This window comes from Ooceraea biroi, chromosome 12 (genome assembly GCF_003672135.1).
Source record: "Ooceraea biroi isolate clonal line C1 chromosome 12, Obir_v5.4, whole genome shotgun sequence".
Classification (NCBI taxonomy): domain Eukaryota; kingdom Metazoa; phylum Arthropoda; class Insecta; order Hymenoptera; family Formicidae; genus Ooceraea; species Ooceraea biroi.
In genome coordinates, this window is record NC_039517.1 from 608,007 (window position 1) to 632,436 (window position 24,430).

The following is a 24,430-nucleotide window of genomic DNA, read 5'->3' on the forward strand; positions in this document are numbered from 1 at the left end:
AACTATTTCTCATCTTTCTTAAACATTATGCATTATTGGGCTTGCATTTTAAATCTGCAAACGCGTATCACTCACTCACACACACACACACACACACACACACACACACACACACACTCACACACACTCACACACACACACACACACACTCACACACACGTACCTACACCCGCGCGCCGGCGCATACAGTTTGTAAAAATAAGTAAAAATGATGCAAAACGTCTGCTAAGAAAATCACGCGCGAGCTTGTATAAAATATTTAGAGAAAATATATGATCTGCTAGAATAATCTATTTAACTTTCAAGATTTATACTTTAATAAACAATTTTTAGAAATGTGCTTAATACCGCGTAGACGAGATTTACAATTAGAAACGTGCTCGTTAATCAAATCGAGCTCCGTGCGATTATTATAATGATATATATATCTTGAAATGATATTCTTGACAAAATTCGAAGATACGGTATAGTCTTTAATCACTCGACTTGATCGAAAGATATGATTCTCCGGTTTACAAGAAAGCGTCATCTCGTCGAACCTTACTCGCTTTGCAATCCATCAGAACGCAAGGACTAATTCGCATATTAATAATTCGTACATAGAAATGCATTGGCAGGCACACTTGCCAAATGTTCGCTCACGAATTCGTGACAGATGTCGATCGATCGGAAACATTCAAATGACGCAATTCGGCCAAAGAAATTATCGCGAAAGATTGTTCTAAAAATATCAAAAATAAATTTCCTGACGTCCGCTGTTCAAGCTACATCAGCTTTACAATCATCATTCTCTTGAACACTTAACATGAACTGAGCGCGTCTCTGGAATCTTTTGGTTTATAGCGAAGCCCTCCACGCGCTGCTGGTTTCGAATGTTTCACATCTAAGTCTAAAGTTCTGCCAATCAGTACGACTACGACACGACACAGTACAGCATCGTATAGCTAGTGTGTTCACGAGATGTGCGACTTATCCGAATCGTTTTACGCAAGTGCAAATGATGATACGGGACTCGAGCAACAATTGGAGGAATTACATGTTCTGCGGCTTAAACTGGCAGCCAGCAGCAACGCTCTTGAAAAAGAGCTGCAAGAACTGCAAGAAATTAACGAGGGCCTGGAACGGCTGGAACGATCGCTCGTACAATGTACAGCAAAAGCGGAGATGTTTTCAGAAAAACATGAAAGAAAGGTAGAGATTTCAAATTTCAAATTAATTAATTTTCACGAAAGCAATTATAATTTCTATCTTTCTTTCATGTTTTTCTGAAAACATCTCCGCTTTTAGACTTAGATGTGAAACATTCGAAACCGGCAGCACGTGGAGGGGCCGAAGGATAGTGCCGTTACGAAGAACACCAGAAATTAAATGACCATTTGAACGTAGAAACTAGAAGCAGATTTAAAATTCGTTGTGCGCTACATTTACTACATTTCAATCAATTTGCCAATTTGTTTTACCATTACTCGTATGTATTAACTGCTAAACAGATGGCTGGAACGGAGTTCCACGAGTGGATTAATAATAACAGCGATTAAAATATAAGTGAGTGTAATAACCGAATTGATTGAGCAGCGATCTTCATTCGCTGATAAAGAGTCGGAGTTGCAAGCATTTTCCAAACTATTGGTTCATGAATAAAGCAGCCTTCGACTGCGACATGAGTACCTCCGCAACGTCGAAATACAATTTATTTATCAATTATCAAGATTGATTTATCCAACAATCGTATACAAATCATGACGTTACATCGCAACGCATTACAAAACGAGGACGGGCGAGGGGAAACTTAAAATAAAATCCTATTTGCGGAGGAGAGCGCACGAACCGGTATCCAGCTTCTAATTTCTCCGATTAATCGCTCAAATCGCGTCCGCTAAGTCACACCAGACCTCGGTCGAGCAGGCTCCCGAGGAGATCCGACCCCACTTGCAACAGGCCTGCGGACTCGTCGTAGTCGAAGCTGTCGAACGACGCCATCACGGACGTCGTCGGCGAGACTATCGGAGTCGTTCCTCCGCCGGTGAACGGCCCGATCAGGTGTTTCCTGGTGTCCGGGCTGAGATGATCGGGCAGAGACGTGACGTTATTCTTGCTCGCGCATTGCGGTACCATCTGGTTGTCCACGTTGACGGACAGCGGGGACGTCAGGTTCCTCGATGACAGTGTTGGCACGTTGCGGGAATTCATCAGGGGATCCTGAAGAAAGAGAAAACTCAAGTCAGTGGTCAAGAAGTTTGGGTATCGATATGCGTTCAAAGACAAATAATAAAGACACTCTCCAATAAATCCGATCTTTTTACGAGAAAATGTAAAAATCACACGAAACCATCGTGCAAATTAATCAAAAATTGAAATATTTTCTATAATAAATAATTCTATAAATAATAAGTTACAGACAATGTGCGTACACGAAAAATAATTCATCGGAGAGTTCTTGATCATCGTTTTTCGCATACATAAATTATCATTTTTACATGCTTTTCGAAAAGAATTTAATGTCGACTAAAGAGCCTGATTTTTACTAAATATCTGATAAATGAATTTGTCCGCTGCGACGAATTCGAGGAGGATATCGCAAAAAGTACTGCTGCGTTTCGTGCGAAGGGAGAAAAAGTCGGGGGCGAGGGAAAGAGATCATGCGGATGATAACTGCTGCATTCTCTCAATAAGCGGCTTTATAGCGGTCGGGAGGGCCCTTCGAGAACTCCCTTTCGTTCGCGTGATTTTATGTGCTCGTAAAAATACTGATTGCCCAGCAAAGTGACCGTAACTATCGCATTACGCAATCTAGTGCGTGCACACTCGGCGAAGGTAAACCTCACGCGGATCGTGAAGGATGGATGGCCATCCTGGGGCGCAATCCTTCCGTCGTGAAGAATTCGATACTAAACTACTCGTACTTTAATAGTAATTATCATTATAATAACTGACTGATTCACGCGTATCAATTCCAATAAAAAGTTCGATAAAAGTTATTCTTGTTTATTCGAAAAGTCGAGCAATTTATTTCACAATATTTAATAAAAGTTTATGAAAAGAAAAGGAATTTCTTCCAAAACTTACTGAATAATTTAAGGATTTAAGTACTCTTTTTATTATATACGTACTACTATATCAGTTATAAAAATTTTCATTATTTTTTTTATTTTAATATCTATTGATGATCTATGGGAGAGGAAATGTCATAAATTGAGGTCTACAATCCTACTATGATTATTCAATACTTTAATGTTCGTCTAAAAAATAATTCATGTATATAAATTGTGATAGATCGTGATGAGGTGACAAACTACTGGACAAGTGTGGAGGAATATCGAGGAATGAAAATGTGGAAGGAAACGAAACGCAACCGAAGAGGTAATTCGATGTTCCATGTATTTCTCTCTATAACATTTAATCAACAATTTCCATATACTTTGCAATCTGTGTACATAACGTGGCTCTAATAAAGTACGGCTCGTTTAATCCTAAGATGCACCCAAGGAGTCTACGCTGCCTACTATCTAATCACACGTACAACCGTAGAAATATCATATGGCGCGACTTACGCATTCCTCTTTCTCTCTCACTCTTTTTTTCTGCTCACTATATAGTTTCCCCGCGCTCCCGGCACGAAGAAAACCGTCTAACTATCGCCTAAACTAGCACTCTCGCATCTAAAATAAACGTCGAGCGCAGTGCATTCCAGGATTAAACAACCGAGCGGAACTACCTCGCTCGAGGCCTACGTATCCTCCTCGTCGACTCCCTAGTAGCCGATTCAATCCGTAACGAATTCTGTACTTCCTGTTCTTCCTTTCGATTCTCGCGTCGCGAAAGAAGCAAGTCTCTCCCCGCGATTCCCGATTATCGTCGAGACGCGATGCTCGATTTCATGGATGCAAACCGAGAAATAAAGATACGAAAACAGAGGAAAGACTTCGGGATTTCAGATTAAATTATTACCGCCTCTCGCCGCCTCCCGCATAAAATCTAAAAGGCATTCCCGAGCCTCGAAACGATCGTTCGTGCCGGTAAACCAACTTGTCGTCGTGGCCTCGAGTCGTACGCGAGTTTCGTTCACGTTACTTTCGTCGGAGATCAAATTGTCGACCGCGTTACTTCCGTCCCACCTGCAGAGTCGCGACTTAATCCTAAGGTCATTTCCGTCAACGTGCGTAACGAAGCGAAGCACTGTGTCTCGCAGAGAGCTTTTATATTCAATGAACGATCCGATTCCCAGTTTTCGCTATGTCAGACAGACACTACGTCCAATCCCGTCTTCGTGGAGGCGGCGGCCGAGAAAGGAGACGGACCCTTCGAACCCTCATTTCTTCCCACGGAGCGCGCTCACGCGGTCGCGACGCCCTTCGCCGTCGGCTTCGGCTTCGTGAAGCAAACGTATCCTGCACTCACGTCGCAGCCGGAAACCAGGAGATTCATTAGCACGCTGCTTCCACCGGCGCCGGCGCCGCACGACCACTTCCTCCGGCTGATCGCATCGAATTTGTTCAGGCTGTCTCCGTGGCTTCTGCCCCCGCCTCCTCCCCCACCGCGGTCACCCTCCGCCTCGGCGAGGTCGATGATGTCGTCGAGGACACGGCTGCGCTGCTCTGGAATGTCGTGGCGACGTTTGCCGTCGCCGCCGCCGTCGTTCGATGAGGAGACCGCGTGCGACGTGACGCTCGACGTCTGCGACGAAACCAGACGACGCAGCAGTTGACTGCCGTAGGCGGAGCTGCCGAAAATCGGTGCGGATTTCTTGTGGAGCGTCGTCGGTGATCGCTGCTGCCTCGTCAGCAGAGGGTCCTCGAGGTTTATGCGCTCGAAAAGCGAGCCTTCGCACTTGAGACGCTTGCTCGCGGAGTCTGTATGGATTCCGGGATGGAGGCGCTTATTACTGGGTCGGTCGGTTCGTTCCTGGTTGCAGGACCACCGATCGGATTCGAAAATTGCGTCTGCTGATCAAGGAAAAATGTTAAAGATTTAAATAAATATTCTTGATTTAATTGAATTAATCAGTTCCGTGAAAAATCACAGAGAAAATTGGTGCATGTGTACGTTTTTTGGATGTCTGCCCGAGGATCTGCGTCGGATTCATTAGACCTCCGCCGTGATCGTTGTATTGCCGCAGTATCATTTGGTCGGTTCGTAACATCTGCGCCAGAGTGGACTCGGATCCACGTTGCTCTCGATCGTCGAGTAGCCTGTCGGAAAACGAAGAACGAAATTAAAGTGAAGAATAGAACAAAATAAATTAAATAAATTAAAATTAAAATTTATATAAATTATATAAATTAAATTAAATTTATTAATATAAAGTAAAATTTTAATGCAATATTTATATTATATCTCTCAATTTTTACGCACTCTATATGTAACGTAATTCATTTTGCATTAAAGAAATATATTATTTATTATGATAATTCTATAATATCAAATCTTGTAATAATGATATTACTCTATAATTCTCCCTCACCATTTCGAGGACCCTTTGTCAACGGATTGCGGCGAGTCCCACATGACCATGTCCTCGCTGATAAGCAGTTCCAGTGCTTCGTCTTGGTCCGACATCGGGATGTACGGTGCTCTGAGGGCCATCTCGTCGTCTCCTACACTGTCGCTGATACCTAGCATCAGCATCTCATCTTCAGAGAGCCCGTCGCCGCCGCTACCTCCTGTAGGACTGTCTAACGAGTCCACGCTGCGCTCAGGACTCTGAAATCACATCAGATATAAATAATACACTAAGTATCAATTTGCGCTAATGTTATATTATCAAACAGAAAATTGATATTAGTCTCTTAATTAAGGGCTCTTTTTAATAATGCCATTAAAAATATTCGTTAACGTAAAAATTATTTTACATAAAATTATAACGTAAAATATTAGGAAAACGAAAAATACAACACATAAAATTATTATTTATGAAATATATATACCTGTATTTTACAGATTCTAAAGGATTATTTTTAGAATTTATTTTAAATTTAAAATAAGGATTTATTTTTAGAAAAATACACCCCCAGTGATTCTCTTATGACAAATGTTATACCGGCGACTGTAATTCCACTGTAAGTCGCTTACCTGCTGGTATTTCGAAAGAGACGGTGAAACTGTACTCGGGTCGATGCTGCACGGGCTTCCGGGCGAGTCGCCGTACATGAAAGGGTCACTGTCAGCCAGACGATCGGCCGCGTCTTTGGTCCTGCCGGTATCCACTAAATCTGCGTCCTTTAGGGACTCTGAGAGATCCGCGGAGCGCAGTTCCGGTGTCAGGGTGTCGCCCGGGCTCAGCAGGGGACAGCCGTAATTGTCGTTGCCGAAGATAAACTGGTCCAACATATCTGACAGGAAGGGAGTGTCTTCCAGGGGTACACACACGTCGCCGGCCGTGGGCGCAAGATGTGTCAGGTCCTCCGGCTCGTCTTTTAACACTGTCAAGCACATAAAGTACGATTAAACAAGAGAAAACGTATATATACTGAAAGTTTATACTAAAATTGCAGACAAAAATGTAAGAATCGAATTGTTGCAAATGAAATTACTTCACGTAAAATATCACTTCAAAATAAAAATCTCAAAAATAATACGTACTGGTGAGACCCGGCTGATCCTCGCTGAAAGTCAAGAAGCCCTTGTTCATGTCCTCGGTGCGAGGCGCGAAGATGCTTGCCGTGGCCGTCTGCGGTGACGGTCGACAAGATAGTTGCGGTTGCTCTTGCTGTTGTTGCTGCTGCTGTTGTTGTACGGTGAGTGGGAGTGGTGCAAACAAATGTCTCGTAACAGCCTGCGGTTGATCACGGCATCCAATGCTACCCGAAGAATCGCGCTCCACCGCCGGTTTACCCTGAAGTGAAGGTAATATGATCAGCCACGAAAAAGGGAGTCATGCGTTCCTATGGCTCGAGATAAGAGCGATAATCATCCTAGAATTTGCTATCATTGACACTTGCCATGTGAGTCAAACGATATTTCTTTTTATCGTAATATTTTTATAATATATAAAAAATTTATAATATATAAAGCTTTTCTTAATATAATATATTATATAATTTGCAAGTTAGATTACAATAATTAATGTACTAATGATCGTTCCCATCACGCTTACGTTATTCATCCGATATGAGTACCATCTTCTTGATATCGTTTATATTTTTGTTTTATCACACTTCAAGATGATAAGGTGTAAATAATGGGATTACACGTCGACAAGGAGTGATAATGATTCAACAAACGCGTCTAATATAAATCACTCACATGGATGAAAATTATTTGGAGAAATGTATTTCCTGTTTACATTATAACACTGATATTATAACTATTAATATTTACGCATCGTGTGATTGCGTACTTTATACTGATAATTTATATCATTATACTCGTCAGTTATTCTAGAATCTTAAGCCACAATTCCAAAATTCGCAAAGTCCCATTTTCATCTGGAAATCAACTCAACGTCGCACCTCAGGCTACAAGGATCGCTCACCTGGAACACGAAGGGCGTCCTCGCGAGCGATCGACAATTCTGTCGCTTTCCGGGTGCCGGCTCGTCGTTCTCCTTCAGGGATTCCTTGATCGATTCCTCGAGAGACTCTTTGAGGGCCTGAACAAACGCCTTCTCCTGAATCGGTCTCGGCAAGACGTTGTCCTGCCCTGAGCCGTCCTTGCGTTCTTGCTCGTCCTTTCCGCCGGCCGAATGGAAGATCGAGGCGGTAACGGCCAGTGGCCGATCCTCGCCCTTCGACTCGTCGTCGACGCTCGAGTTCGCGGCGTCTTCTCCAGGAACTTCCTCGTCCAGCACCACTTGCCTCGTCGAGTCCACTGGTCCAGCGCCCTCGATCGGCACCAGAGCCGGCAACGTCCTCTCAGACTTCACCAGATCGACGCCGCTGTCACGTGCGGCCAACTGGCGTACGCTGTACACCTCATCCTCGTGCTCGACCTCACTGTAAACAGAATCACGAGCCGCCGGTGTGGATTTAACTTGCCATTCATCCTGGGACTCGGTCAACCCGAAGCTTGCCTAATGCCGGATAGATTGAGAAACATGAAGACAATACGCGGAGGTTAAATACACGATTTAGCAAATACATCGATGTTTGAGAATTTAGCATATCAAATACTTTCACGTTTTTACGTTCCCCTAAAGAGGGGACTGATGATTTTTCTTGCACATTTCAGGAATTACGAAATGATTGTTATCCAATTAATCAACTACGTATTCGGGGATTAATTGTAATATACTGGGACTGCATTTGTTGCTCTTGTGGTATTCAGGAAATTGCGAAATCATTAAATGAGAAACAATAAATAGCAAAAGATGTATAGACATGCTAGATGTGGTTGAGCCCAATCTCACGAATGGAGTGGAGAAGTTAAATGTTCATTGCTGCCACAGTGCTTATTTGTTGCCACGATGCAGCTGTTTGATGTACAAGAACGTGTGTAATGCTCGACTCGTTAGAATTCCTTTCATCGACTAACTAATGCTTAGCGGTGTTCTTATCTAGAGACCGGCAATCGGACGATACCGCATTACGACATAGCGATATGTAGACGCAAGTATTTATCACTCGTACAGTTACGCATACACGCACGCACCACGTAATCCCGTAGCTTTGTGCTCGCGGTTTACTCTTTTTGCGAAATGTGTTCGTACGTGTGCGGCCGCAAAAATTTACGAAGCCATTCGCCTAATGTTTCGACGAGGCCTGGGACGTACAGACAGCTGTCACGAGGCAAACGCAGCTCCGGAAGTTTAAAAAAGACATCGGATGAAATGTTTAAGCTGGGAGAAGCTCCCTGGAAGAAGCTGGCGTTTATAACGCGTTTAAGTATATATGTAGATAGAAAATTTGTTAATTATTACTTTTCTACATCGAGAAAAGTAAATGCAGTGGCAAGATGATATGTATCAGTAGACATATCCAACAATTAAATTAAGAATTATCATATTTCTCAATTCCGTTATGAATGTGAACACTGAATCTGAATATTGGCTTCCGGAGTGGAACCGCGTTTCTTGTCTTTCTTTTAAAAAAACGCTTAAAAAAAGGAAAAATGTAAGAAACGTAGCTTAGTAGAGAAATTCGACTGTAATGATCAGCAAGGAAGCGTGGAAGCTCTCGAATATTAGACAAATTAAATTTCTTTTTAAAGTATTAAATTTCTTTTTATATCTTTCTTTCTGAATTAATCATGACTAGAGGAAAATATTAATCTCGGTCAGTTTGATTGATCATTTCGAACTCGAGGCGCAACTGAAGAACGATAAGCATAATTTAATATCACGGAGAAACGTTTTTCTGTCTTCTACCAGTGCCAATGTGTATATTGCGGCGAGAGAGGAAACTTCACTCATCAGGTGCACGCGCGTACCACCGACTGCACCGCGCAGCAACACGCACTCCGCACACGCGTCACTAGTGTGTCTCACCGCTCTCGCCACTCGCCGGATCATCCAGCATCCACCCGGACTTTCGCACTCTGCGACGACCGATGGTGCGCCATTGCCCTCGTGCACTCTCTCTTTCTCTTTTTCTGCTTACTCAGGTCCTGACCTGTTCTCCCTCAGACGACCACAATATCTTTCTTTCCCTCTATCTCCCTCTCTCTCTTTTTTCTCTCGCAACCCGAAGCAGAAGCTCTCTGTAATCACGAGAACGCTTATGTAACTGGTGGCTCGTGACCACCAATCGACGACTGTTTCCGCGCCGCCACGACGCTTTTCGCGTCTCAATTTTCAAACAATCTATTGTTGTTAGAATTGAATCATTATAAAACCATTAAAGCGACAATGCTTTCTACAAATTTGTGCTTCCCCTCCCCTCTCTTTCTGCAAGGAAGAAAATAAGTTGGAACATATTTATTTTGATCTTCAGCTTTAATTTGTTTTTGCCGAGATTTCGTAGGTTCTGGAAGTTTATCGCCAATCAGCGCACTTTTCATGTGATGGACAACGCCTCACGAGAGATAAAGAACCCGTCACTATTTCTCGGATTATAAACGGTATCAATGCTGCATGTCCGCTTACGTCACACACACATATGCACAGACACATTACGCATACACAGAGCGCCTGGGCGTGTATATCGTATATCTGCGAGAACATTATCGTCACCGTCACGCGGAAAGCATTGTTGTTAACTCACGAACGCATGCGATCTTTTTATAGAGATACATGCGAGTCGCTATTTTTAAAATGTACTTAGTGCACATTTGAAGCAAAAAACTAAATCGCCTGGTGTGCACATTAACACGGCGTTACAAGATCGAAACAAGAAACGCCAAGGTTGTCGAGACAACGAAGAGAAAATGAAAGAAGAAGGAAGAGCAAATTTGAGTACTATAAACCAGATATAATCTGGTGAGAGAACAAGAGAATCCTTGAGTTTTATTCTCTATATTGCGTCTCTGTTTCTCCCGACAAGCGACAATTGTTGTGAGAACTCTGGAAAAACTCGAGCGAAAAATCAGCAATCGTAATCGCGCGATTAACCATTCGATGCCGCTCGGCTTCGGTATAATGTGATTCGCATGCTATATACGTTATGTCTATATACGTTTGCACGTTTATGCCAACAATGCCTCTGCGATCCTACGATTGAAAACTACGGCCTTAACCCACGAGATAACCCGAGTGCCCATCGATATCTGTTCGATTTGAAAGACACACGTGCTTCTGCAATGTGCACGCAAAAAGAATTACTGAAATCGAGGGTGACTCTCTTTTTGCGCGTAATTTTTGTTTCCACCGTAATTATAAAAATCTCGAAGCTCGTACAAATAAATGTTATTTTACGAGAATTTAAATATGAAATATTTCCGTTCTTTAACGTTAATCCTCGAGATAGGAAATTGAACCCGCACACGTGCGGCGCGCACATGTGCGCGAATTCTGCGGACTTCCTTGTGTATCTTTCGCGGTACGGAGATGCGTGACACCGAGATTCGTCGTGCGGATGGATGGATCTACGCGAACTAAGCTAAGTGACTTAAACGGTCGCAACAGCTCGGTAATTGCCGCAAATTGACCAGCGGACCCCAAATACCCGCGCGGTGCTGTGCGGCGAAACGCGCAAATCGCGAGAACTTCGATGTGCACACGCGCTTTTATGTGTGTGCCGGGAATCTGAATAACAGAATGAGCGCGTGGGCGAGCGAGTGTATTGTCCAAATGATTAGAAAAATCTAGAGCATTAAGCAGCGCGAAACAGGCTTAAAAGCTTAAACACATAACGCAATAATGCGATTTGTCAAATAAATCATGCATGCTGAAAATTACATATACTAACGCATTATTGAGTCATAATATTGTATTATTTACGGATACATGAGTGCACCATTTCAAGTTTATTTTATCATATTTATTATTATCAGTTTTATAATTTTATATTGAATTTTAATAACATCAAGAATTGTTTTAATTTTAATTCATTATTCAATAAAAAACAGTTGAACAAATTAACTATTTTATTACACTTAATAAAATATTATATTTATTTCATAAATATAAAATACTGTATATATTCTGATAATTTGTTTCATTCGTGTCATTATTTTGCCTCTGCAATATCCGATGCGTTTCGTTGCCTGCCAGCAACGTGAGGGCTGCTCGCACGCGCGCATTTATTGAAATAGCCTACATTTACTCGTTCGTCCTCTCGATTAGTCTTAATTCCGAAGGGAACTTTAAAACGACGCCTTTGTGCGCCGTTCCTAATGCCTTCTTATACGGATAATTGATCGTGACCGGAGTTCTTGTTTTCACACAACAAGCGTATCGTCACGAGACGATCGCATCGAAGCAATAAAAGATCGAGACTCGCGGTTCGCGTTGTTGCTCTTGCCTGTGTTTAATTGGAGAATAAATTTAATACAGGATGATCCAGCAGTTCCGTCGATGAAACATTCATAAACAAAAAAAAAGTGCAGGTACGATAAAGACACCGACGTTGGCGAGTTATGACGCTACATTAATATCTTGTGACGGATCTTGCGGAGAAACCGACTTTCTTCAAGACACAGTTGTGCCCGGGAGGCGAGGAAACGACTGTCAAGGGGGTCGGAGATAAGGGAGGCTCGTGGGAAGCTCGCAAGAAGCTCGCGAGTAAAGAGGGAAGGTCCCATCATCGGTCCCACGTGCTCGGTTGTGCAAGCGGTTGCCGGCCGTCATTCTATTTTTAAGACCTCTCCCCCGACGCCCGACCGCATATTTAACCCGCATCTAAATCAACCCGATCCTCTCTCCTCCCCGGCTTGGCCTGGTGGCTCGGCTCGGCTCGGTTCGGCTCGACTGAGCTTGGCTCGGCTGGACTCGGCTCGGTTCAGATCGGCGTACGCAAACCCGAGTGATCTGTTTGCGATGAGAGCGCGTCATGAGCGCAACGCGGTCATCAGTACATCAGTGTATCATCGGCTAGATTGACCTAGCTGTCGAGGTCGATGACGTTGCCGGCAATGTTACATTATTGTGTTCTTCCATTCGAAAAAAACAAAACCGGTATAGAGGCAATTGATCCGGTATCAGACGTGATAACAGATAATTGAAGATATATTAAAGAATGTTAAAAATAAAGATATATTGAATATATAAATATAATACATTAAAGTTACGTTGTGTAAATAATATTAAAAATATATTGTATCATGTCATATATTTTTTAAAGATTTTGGGTGCGAGATAAGTTGGTATCGCCGCTCCAAAATCTTCGATAAGCCCGCAAAGTGGATGGAAACTTTTTCCCGAGGTATCCCTTATTTGAGGTCTCCGCTAATTTCCCCGCGAATTTACGATAATTTTATCGCTAAAGATCGAGTATCGTATTATTTAAGTAGTCGAGCTCTCGTATAGTTAATCGGAATTGTCTACGCATCGATCGGGAATATTTTCTCGTAGCAGGCGTGACAAAATTCGGGAAGCACAGCCATTATATCGTTATCATCAAATTAGCGCTAATAGTGCCGCGAGAATGCGGAAATGGCCCGCTCATAGGAACAATTTCGGTTCACAGACTGTACGTAATATCTCTGACGAATGTGTAAACACGTTTATAGCGCCAAACGCGAGCGTAGACTCGGAGACGGAACCTCATCCAGCCTCAACCCGGCCACTTTTAGACCGCCAGAAAGCGCGGGATAAGAATGCGGAGTCTGAGCTTTTGTTGTTTATTACGTATTCATGCGCAACGTCCTAAATAGGTCTTCATAAATACGTCTTCGTGACGGGCCGCGTTTAGCACTTTAGGTGCGCGGCGGCAAGGCCAGCCACCGTAGTCCAACCTCGTCCACCCGCGACACATTTACGATCGTCGCCCACTCGAAGGGTTCGCATAACTTTTAATCCCTTGCGCGTGCGCGTGCGTAGCCAGATGCACTTTTAATTCTTGGACGCGTCCCCTTATCTTCAGCTGCCAAGTGTAATAATGAAATCTTTCACTCTCGCGGATAAATATTCGCGATGACTACCGCGTCGCTGATGACGCGAAATCACCATATACCGGGTGATCGGAGAGGGGAGCCCGAAAGATGAAGTGTATGTACGATCATCATGCTGTTTATCCCGCGAGTCCTCGCGTCGCTGCCAGATATTACGTAACGGGGGAAGGGGGGGAGACAGTGTGATACAGCCGCGGGCTTTGCCAATGATCAATCGATCGATCGATGCGACCACTCTCACGCGTGCGAGCGTCATACGTTTATTTATTACTGGCGTTTTGCAATAATACCTGCCTGCTGATGGTCCTCTCTCTCTCTTTCTCTCTCTGTCTCACTGTCGCGATTGTAACGTCTCTTTCTTTGCCTCACGAGTCCACTCGACTGTTAGCGACACTTGGCTTCGAACGAATAGATTGCTCCCCGCACGGTTGCAACTTATTATTGTAAATTACATCTCGCTGCGACACCTGCGGCACATTCTTCTTCCCAAACTGTGCACTCGCGCTAATTTGCGCAACGGAGATGAGTTATAGTTTCCTTACAATGATTCCTTTATCTCAAAAAATAGATAAATAAAAAAATAAAAGATCGTTATGCAGCATAATACTAAATACCCAGCTATTTTATTACACTTTTTTACATTACACAGAGAAAATAAATAATTCTGCAGCGCGTCGCAGAAATAAGTAACCGCACCACGCTCCTAAAAAATTTATTGTTATCGACTCGTATCGCTATTCCGGCCGGTTGCTCGTCGTAAACGTCACAACATATATCGCACGATCTTTATTGCAGACAAAATGGTCGTTACAATGTATATTCTTCCGCGAAATTGTCGGCAACGATCAACCCGTTATTATTAGTCGTTCAATCTGCTCCCGAGGAACGGAAGGGGGTAAATAACCCCGATCTAATTCAAGGCGTGGACACGATCGATCGGCACGGTCCGTAGATCCGGAGGATGCACGACAGACGACCGTCGTGGGGCGGAGGAGCACTGGCAGAGCAAGGAATCGCCTGCGGGTGAGTATCCTCCTCGCGAGTCGCAAGCGAGTCGATTGCGCAATCGCAAGTGCCCGCGCGCGGAATTCGCGGATGCACTGCCAGCGCGCGAGCACCGCGTGAGCGCGAAATGGAATTTCGCCAAAATCCGAAGGGGCGACTCCGAGAGGACCACCGCTGTTACAATACAATAAATCATCAATGACGACGTAATGCGGAAATCGCGGATTCTCGGATCGAGTCCTCGATTCCTCCCTCCCCTCTTCCACCTCAATCAGCGATCAGCCTCGACGTCGGTGCCCGCCACGTGCGAATACTCGGACCTTGATCGCAGATATCTCGCGATGTTCCGCGAGCGATCGCGGCCGATCACGATCTGAAATTCTGATGAATGCATATCAAGAAGATCATGGAGAGCGTTTCGAATTTCGTTTCGAATCCGAAGATCGAAGATTTTACTTGGGCCTCCAGAAATATTGGATTGCTCACAATTCACGACTCGGCTGTTTGAAGATGCCGCGAAAATTCCTGGAAGTTGTCGCACGACTACGCGAACCGGTCCTCGATCTCTCCGAACGTTCAGATGAATCTCTTCGAGCGTGCCGAGCTCTTCAAACCGTTTTAATCGCTCGGCCTTCGGACCTTCAAACATTTACGTCTCTGACGCATGACGGATCTTCGAACACGCGAATCTCTCGAATTTCTTGTTTGATCCTTTGAATTTTCGGATCTCTAGAGCCTCCTTTCGTCTTTCGAATATTTGAATCTTTCAGGTGTAAGACGGGAATTTCTCGAATTTCAAGTGAGTCCAGTTCCAGATTCGCGGACATTTAACTTACTGGGTGGAATCGTATCCCGATCGGACGTGCACACAAACGGACAGCGAAAGCACGCGCGTCGAGCGCTTTTATTCGCGCTGATCAGACAGCGTATCAACCACCACGACGGACTGAAAAGCACTGCCAAGTTTCGCCGCCGTCCGGTTGCAATCGCCGTGCATGCACTTGCCGTGCTCGCCGCACCAGCGTTTGCGTCGCGCTATTCTCTCTCTTGCTCGCTCTCGCCCTTTCTCTCTCTCTCTCCCTCTTGTCATTCAAGTATTCGCGATTTGCAAATCGTGACTTTACAAAGTCACCGGACCGTACACGCTTCACGTGTGTGATTCCCGTTGTTCTCGCTGCTCGCCTTGGATCGCGATACGAATTACGATTTTGTGAAATCACAGACGCGAGCTGTTCATGACGAGCATAAATTGTTGACTATTAAAAGTCATACGATGCAAAATTCAAGCGGCTCGATTCGACGGAGAGGAAACTATCCACCGACTATTTCTCTCCTCTACTATTCTTCACGTCTCCCGTTTCTCCGCACCTGCGAACCACAAATCGCAATCGTCGATCTCGCCAATAAACTCCCTCCCGTGAGGAACCGACGGAAAAAGCCATTATGTTCGGTGAACGGATTTAAAAATAATACGCGGCGTCATTTTCGCTCGCGCGCAACAATTTTAATTGAGGACATTGAACCAGTCTGAATAGAATACGCGCGTGATCGCTCCTGATCGTCGACCGAAATTCCGCAGATAATACTTGTACCCTCGTATCTCTGGCAAATATTCCCTCTGATCCTTTCGAATTTTACACCTTAAACATTCGAATCATTCGAATCACTCGAGTCAAGTATTCGACTCATTCAAATTATTCGACTTTTATTCATTCCTGGGTCTCATAAATCATAGATTGAGGGATCGTCTGCGTATCTTTTTTAACATTTATCTCTGCATTTTAGATTCCGGGGTTCATAAATCATTCAATTCCTCGATTCTCCGACTGCTGGACACGCAAGGGAACGAACGAGAGAGCGCCAACGGCCGATGAATATCGATTGAGGCCGTCCGATTCGAATCGATCCGACCGCTGTTTTTCCTCCCTCTGTTGGTCCCCCGCTCTCATTGTCGCGCTGAAAGCGATCTCTTATGCAATCGATCTGCTTAAGTTCCCAAGGTCTCGATTCTCTGCGCTTCGATGCACGCTGAATGCATGCTCGGTGCACGGTCAACGCATCCAAGAGAAAAAAGCGCGTTACTGATAAAGGCGGGTCGGATCAAAAATAATTCTAAGGCTAAGCACGAGCTCCGTGATAAATCGTATATATAACGCTATTTTTAATTAGGATTAATAGTTAATTCACCGCGTGCATCGCATCCATTTAATACGTTGCTACACTCAAACTGCGAGAAAAAATCTCGGTGCCAAATAATTCGCTTCTTCAGATTATTTATAATTATAAACATATTATATAATTATAAACATATGTTTATAATTGCCTTACTTTTTATATCGTCTTTATGTCTTGATCAACGATGATGCATTGATATCTATCCTATCAATTATATCTCTTCTACGAAACTTCTCTTATACACTCAAGAAAATTATTATTATTTCTATCATTTTACTAATGCTTCGACAAGCGTTTACGCGCGAGAATTTATGCGAAAGTGCTCGCATTGAGAGCTACCATAAAACTCGCGACGTGAGTAGCACACGTTCCGGACGATATATCCTCGTGACCGTCGAAGCGCATATCCATCCGCAGATCGTCAGATGAAACAGTGTAACATTCTAGAGCAAACGATTCCTGACCGTCACAAGAAGTGACACGCGAAATGAAACTGCGAAACGATGGGCGAGAGAATCGCGAGACGGGACGTTGAGCGCGATCGACTCGCGAGGTCGTTCGCGTAACCGGGTCGAGATCAAAAGCGCGTTGTATTCGACAACGGTGACGGCGACTGACGTTAAGGACGTGAATTATTTTTGGGATGTCCGTAGCACAGCACGTGTTTGTCTACGCGACGTCAACCCTTCGATTGCAAAGCAGAATGCAATTCACCTCCCATGCGCAATTTTAGAATCTCTTTTGACGTGTTTGTTCACAGAACACAATAGGCCCGATCTATAATGCATACCCGGTCTTCGATTCGCTCCTCTTTATTCTAATTTATTTACCTGATTTATTTATTTATTTATTATAATTATTATAATGCAGATTAAATAATACAGTAGTTAATAGTCATTTCATATGGACCGAAGATGAAAGTTTCGCCTTTCTTCCGCCTCCGAGCGATGGAGTTTGATTTACACGTTAATTTACACGTTCTCTTTATTTGCACTGCCAAGATATTCATATAATAATAGATTGTATAATGCCGCATAATCTATGCAACGCGATGCGATGTCCGCGAACAGGAAATCGCGGTTTCGCGCGTGGTAGCCTTCGCGGAGGATCTTCGCAGATCCTCGCGAGAGAACAGGTTGAACACGCGCGCCCGAAAAGCGGAAGGAGATATCGCGTTTCCTTCGCGCAGCGGCCGTATTATACACCAACCTGAGTACATATTCCTGAGAAAGGAAATACACACGATCCCTCTTCCTACACCACCTATTTACACTGCCAACTCGAACTTCAATCCCGCGGAACTTCAACTCGAAAATTTCGCAGAACTATAGTCGAATAAAGATTCCGTCGTAGAACACGTTCCAAACTGTGATTTAAGAAGGAAACCGTCGTGCAACATCCGTGAATGACGATACATTTCATGCTTTTATTTATTATAGAGTCGGATAGAGTGTAAATTTCATTTGAATAAAGGCATGTTTGGTTCAACAACATGTTGTTGAGCGCTACCGTACTTCCTCATCTTGCGATTCTAATCTGCCAGGATTTTAGTAGTTTTTTTTATTATTTTTCAATATATGGTCTATAAAGCGTTTTCTGGTAAAATGTTTCCTAATAAAATGTTTCTTTATATTTACGAGAGTAAAAAATTAAATTATTTTAACAATATTCCTCACTAATTTGAATGATTTAATTTCGCTCAAATTTCATTATTTTATCTAAATTATTGAATTATTTATTTATGTTTAATTACATAATATCTCTCTGACTGTTTTGCAAATCTCACATAATTCATATAACAATGATCTTTAAACGAATCCTTTTACGTCGATTGGTTCATCGCTCATTATTATTATCATCCCCGGGGATTCTACTTACTTTTACCTTGATAACAACACCACCCTCGGCGACGCACAGGACCTTCGACTTCTCAGGCACCGCAACCGCGACTGAGCTTGCGCGACGCACCACTTTCGCCAGTTACTCTCGCTTTCGTTCGACTACTCAGGGGTCGACGGCGGGCACGCGAGTATCGATATCGGAGGGAAGACTCGTAATCACGGGAGCAGCGGCCGCCGCGTCACGATGCGCAAGCGCCCTCTTCCGTCTTTGCGAGAAGCACGCGTGTTCGTTACGTTCTCGTCTTCGACGAGCTTGAAGGGGAACGAACCGACGAAAGCGAAACGGTCGTCCGCGAGCGATAACTTATGAACGAACGATTAAAGAGTCTATTTGAATAAATTGAACGGTCCGAACTTTATAATTGATTAAATAATTTAATTTTGCGTGATTAATTAAAATATATCTATAGCTTCTTTGTGACTGAACTTCCTGCAGAATATTAAAGGAAAATTAAACGCTCCGGATTTATAGGGTACCGCACGTTTTATTTTTCTAAATAATTTTTTTAGTAATTTTAAATAATTCTTCTAACTCTCTTGCACAAAATATGAAAAGTGGAGATTATTAAAAATGATCATTGCAAAGGAAGTTCTGAAATATTGACAACATTGAAAATGTTCCTTAAAAATATTTGCTTTCCCGTTTGAAATAAAAATCACAAAACTTACTTAATTTTCGGAAATGAAGATGACTCGCTTCATATACAAAAAGCACTGTATGTATGTTATAATACATACGGGACGTACGACTGATCTTCTGCAAATTCTTCCGCTTCCGGTGACAGAGAGCCAACTGACAACCCGCGCGTACACCAACGAAATCGAGAGTGCGGAAAAACCGAGAAATAGAAGGCGGGTGCAGAAAGTGTAGAGAGCGCGAGGGATGACGGAAAAACATTCGAGAAAACAGCGGGAACTTCAGGTGGCGGTCCGGGGGTAAATGTCGAAATCTACCAACCGTCTTTCGACCATGGCGGGAACGACTGCCGCCCCGTGAAGCGAAAGAAAGGGGTGGTTTTTATGTGAACCATGAGATTTCCGTCCCTCTCTTTCTCTTCCTCTTCCTCTTTCCTTCGAGCGGAGGCGGTTCAGCGCCGGAATATTCCGTGTGCGTTATGGGATGCGGAGGTCGACGTGAAGAGGGTGGGAAGCAGGGATAATGTCCGCGACGCGGGGGCGGAACTCGTTTTACTTTGTCTACCGATAGCGAGAGTTCTTTCGGTGGCGACGGGGTGTCCCATCGTGGACAGATTCGCGAGGGTGGGGAGGTTTCATGCAATTTTTCCGCGTTGGGATACCCGCGGGATGAAAATGTTTTTTATTTTTCTTGCTTCCATTTTGCATTTTAGTTTACTGTCTGATGTTAAAAGTACACGATTTATTATGGACTTAACTTGTAAATCAATATAACATTTTCTTCTCTCGTTTAGTGGCACCCGATCTTCTAATGTGGATTCGATACGGCCAAAACTGTAATGCAAGTACCGCATGCGCATGCTAGGAAATTTTCTATACGCGCATACTGTATACTTTACTGAAATGCTGTGATACTACAAGCGCAGTTATAAGGTCTTACGATTCCGCGGCAATTCGCTTCAGCGATTCTATCGCTGCTTGTTACAATTAATTTTCTTAATATTATAATAATTAAAATATATATTTTCCGACGACTTTTGTCTTTCTCTCGTAATGATTGCCGACTCGATCGTTAGAGAACGCCGCAGTTTGGTACTCTAATGCCACAGACGCGGTCGCATATTTGAGAGGGATGTGCAATAGTAATTCTGAATAGAGATAATACCAGTAAAGCGTCGAGGATCACTCACGCAGTTTCCGGAACTGGCGAGAGCAACGAAGAGGTACGCTCGTGTAATATCTCGAGATCCAATCTAGCCCGACTCGTAAAAGCGGCGGCGCTCTGATGGCAGCCGCGCTTACTCGGAGTACCTTCGACAGACATGCGAAAAGCGTGAAAGGGCGAGAAGAAAGCCAGGCGTGCTGGAAAGAAAAAAAAAAGAGATCTGGACGAAAGCAGAGGTCCCCCGGCTGTCTTCTCGCGCGGCGAGGCGCGAGATTAACCCTTGAATGGTACCAGATAAAATAAAGTGCGGAGATGCAGCGAACGGAGAATTAATGGATTCTGTAAGAGAACGAAAGATCAGGCGGAGAAGTTTTAGGATCGCCATAGTTGGAATTTATCTTTCCGTAATTGAAGACTCTACTGCACAATAATCGGATATATTCCATTCTATTAAAGCGAAAGTTCATAGAATTTAATCAGAGAACAAGTGCTTTACTTTCAAAAGAGACTATGAAGCAGCGGTGTCTCACAGAAAAAGAGATTTTTCATAGATAAATAACGATCGATTTCAGTTGGCGACCGATCATTGATATGAACAAATATACATTGCTCTTCGGCAACGAATCATATGAACAGATTAAGACATTTGTTCATTTGAGTATAATCTCGGGTGACCAATCGAGGGTTGAATCTGCGCCGAAGGAGAAATTGAGGAACCACTTACCTTGCGTGACTACTCTCCCGCCAATCCTGCCGGAAGCGGTCGGAAGTAACGTGTCCGCGTGATATTGGGAAATGATTCGCGCATCCGGATAATTGAGCGAAAACGCGGAATATGCTGACCTCAATGTCAGTGTGTATCAAAGACCATCAATCAAAAATGTTTTTCGTACAATTATCCCGAAATAATTGGCGTGTATCGTCAGTGTGTGCGTAAACAATGTCGCTTTAATTTAATTTAAAGTTCAATTGCGCCTCTATGATATCAATTTACGATATAAATTAGTATTCTTTGTATATATAATGCATTAACAAATAATTTAAAAAGTGGAGGCAAGAGCGCTATTTTTATCGCGAAAAACGCGAACGAAAAACGAAAGGAAGAGTTAATTATTAGTCATGACTAACACGTGTACACATACACACACACGAGCGGCCGCGTGTTCGCCTTTAAAATATTAAGTTAATAATGCTGAACCGCGTGTAATAATTTTAAAAGCTATTTTCACGGACTTGCGCTCAATTGAGTGCATTACGCAAGAAAATCGAATTAATAAAAGAAGCGAGACAAGGGACAAGGCAATAATATCGCGATGGAAATTAATTTCTCACACCGCGATAACATCGCGGAATTAATGAACGAGGACACCTTCGATCGAACACCGAGTAAGTCTCGCGGCAGCGCTGTTACTATACATTATGCAACCGTGCAATGTCATTGCGTGAATTTGAATGGGAAATCGACTTGAAATACGCGGAAATCGAAACGCATTTTCACGCTGACTTCTCAATCTCTTGGGTAAAACGAAGCGCAATTTGATGACGCAATCGAATAGTAATCCCATCGAACGATTAGCTGACTCGAGTCAGGCCAAGCGATATTTCAAACGCTTCTCAAATTTATCAATTAAAATTTAATCAACGCATGTTAAATATGATTTTAAACACAATTATAAATTCGAATAATTTACTTAAGTATAACAATGTTCGAAGTTATACTCAAGTACTTACACTTAAGTGTAAATCTGAAACGTAAGTTCAATATTACACTCAAATACAGTTTTTTGAACGACACGAGCATGCCCATGCGAGAAATAGAAGGACACAAGTCGAAGGTACTCCGATATTGCCAGAGCAGGCAAAAATAAAAGCCAACACCGAAGAACCAGAAAGGGCGGACGCCAATAGATCCTACCTTAACACGTAGTTGACGCAGACAACGGAGATCGGCTTCTGCTGCTTGGAGCAGTGGATGAGGGTGGCCTGAGTGACGACCCAGGCGTAGCCGCCCCTTTTGCCGAGGAATCTGTACGCCACGGTCTCGCACTGGCCCTTGCTGAACACTGGAACAAGAAGTACACGTATGATGATGAGAACGGTCGTTCCAGGACTCCGGACACGCGAGCGGATTCGCGCGGCTTTATAGCGGCCGTTGCCGCGGCCGCCACAGGCGCGCGTTTCGGCTGACGAAAGATGCAGCGTGGGATTGCAAACGCCATCGATCGATGGCGGGATTGCCGAAAATGTCAGTGTTTGTGCAGTTTTGATAACTAAAGTGGTAAAGGCAGAAATTAAAACAGTCAGCAGAGGCAAACAATAGCATTCAATTAAATTTATTAAAATATTTAAAGCTTTCGCGCTATTGGTTACTATTATACAATTGGATTTGGTTTCCGGGTTTGAGCCGCGTTTCTATCGTTTTGATTCCAATGAACGATTCGAGTGAAAATGACAAAAACCGCGGCTCCAGATGCAATCGCAATTAATTATATCGAGACATAATACTGACGCAATCTGGACGCGTTATCAAAACCTGGAAGCAATAAAACGCACCGTTCCATTCCTCCCGGAAAAAGAGGACATGGAAACGGAAACATCAAATATTTTATTGCGGCTTCTCTCGCGAGCCACGTCGGGAAGATTACGTCTCAGCTTTCGGACACCCGGGGGTGGCCTCTTCGAGAAGCGCGTTATCTCGTTTTCCCTAGCCCAGGGAGGGAAAATGTCTCTCTCTCTCTCTGCGTCCCATGATTCGCGTAAAACGCAACCGGGGTGGGATTAGTCGCGGAGCTGATTCGGTCGAAAAGCCGAGGTCGGTTCGCGCGGGAGATAGGACTCGCTTTGGGCCGCGGATTGCTCGAACATGCGGATTCCTCCAAGGCGAAACCGTTCCTTTACGATCACAGTGACCCCCGGTAACGAGCGTCCGACAATATCGCGCGCGTGAACTACGAACCGGTATATATTTAAAGAATAAAGAAAGTATATCAAATATATCTTCTAGATTATTCCTCTAGTTCCACGTTGTCAATCACGAATTTGATGTAGGTAATTGCGAGGTAATTGCACCAGCGACACTAATCGCCGTGAATAATTCTCTCAAGTATATTTTATTTATTTATATTTTAATTTACTTGAATTTGAATTTAATCTAATTTGTTTTTCAGTAATTTTACTTATTTATTTTATTTTATTGTATTTTCTTATCAAGGTTTACCAAAGGGCCTACCAAGCGATGACCATCCGTCGACGTTTTTACGACGGTGTCTGCGCTCTCGTTGTGTCCATTATCTATCTTTCTTTTACACGATTACCGGAACCGCGATAATGTCGTGCTTCCACATCGGCAGGTGCGTGATCGCGTACGCGTACGTGTGTGCGTGTGCCCATAACATCGGGCGGTGGGACACGGCAATTGCATAACCGGACAGCCGATAACGTTATTTGCGCGTTAGTGGCCCCTGAAAGCCGTAAAATGGGGCTTATGCGACGGGCAGCGGCCCGATAAGAGATACGATCGTCCTTGAAACCTTTTCCCCTCGGCCGTGTCGTTCACCCGGTCCTCCGACCACGTCGTAACCCGGCCGTACTCCCTCCTCCCCTTCATCACAGGCCCCTTGCAATATCCGTTTCAACTTGCAGTTAATTTGTTTAATTAGCGATAAATCGTTCTAATGAATATTGTATGAATATTGCATGAATATTGCAGAGATCAACTTCCGTAATCCGTAAGCAAAACATAATCTAGATCTCAGAGATGTCTGATATCTAAACACGTTGACAGAGGAAAAGAAGGGAAGATCTGAGCGGTAATATTCGACCTAAGAAATTTCATTGAACGTTCGCGGCAAGTTTGCCGAGAAATTAAGCGACAGGGATATACTTACAGCACTTGAAGCACTTGTCCAACGCCGGATTGTCGAGCGCGTGGTAGAACTCGAAGACCGACCGATCTATCAGCTCCTCGCTGTTCCAGCCCAAGTACTCGGCCAACCTGATTACGACAAGAGAAAAGATGCTCTTGTAACGAATGTGCGTGACAATGAAAGCTTATTTTGATTGTTAAAAATGCCGCGCGTATCTATGACGTGGGGCAGAAAATCACACTCGAATGTCGTGCACGATA

General features: G+C 43.7%; 1 protein-coding gene across 3 annotated transcripts in view; it reads right to left on the bottom strand.

The window, feature by feature from the left end:
- Nucleotides 1–1,295: 1,295 nt before the first annotated feature.
- Nucleotides 1,296–24,430, bottom strand: part of LOC105278852 (hypoxia-inducible factor 1-alpha) — a 35,198-nt gene continuing 12,063 nt past the window's right edge. For 2 of the 3 annotated variants that reach the window (XM_020031468.2, XM_026973990.1), the window contains exons 6-14: nt 24,192–24,298; nt 22,220–22,367; nt 7,472–7,931; nt 6,580–6,832; nt 6,070–6,419; nt 5,462–5,700; nt 5,044–5,189; nt 4,399–4,940; nt 1,296–2,199 (exon numbers count right to left, since the gene is read on the bottom strand). In XM_020031468.2, the coding sequence (XP_019887027.1) occupies nt 1,882–2,199; nt 4,399–4,940; nt 5,044–5,189; nt 5,462–5,700; nt 6,070–6,419; nt 6,580–6,832; nt 7,472–7,931; nt 22,220–22,367; nt 24,192–24,298 (2,563 nt within the window). In that variant the 3' untranslated portion in view covers nt 1,296–1,881. Of the gene's footprint in view, nt 2,200–4,398; nt 4,944–5,043; nt 5,190–5,461; nt 5,701–6,069; nt 6,420–6,579; nt 6,833–7,471; nt 7,932–22,219; nt 22,368–24,191; nt 24,299–24,430 lie in introns of all 3 variants that reach the window. The other variant, XM_020031467.2, reaches the window with a different exon arrangement.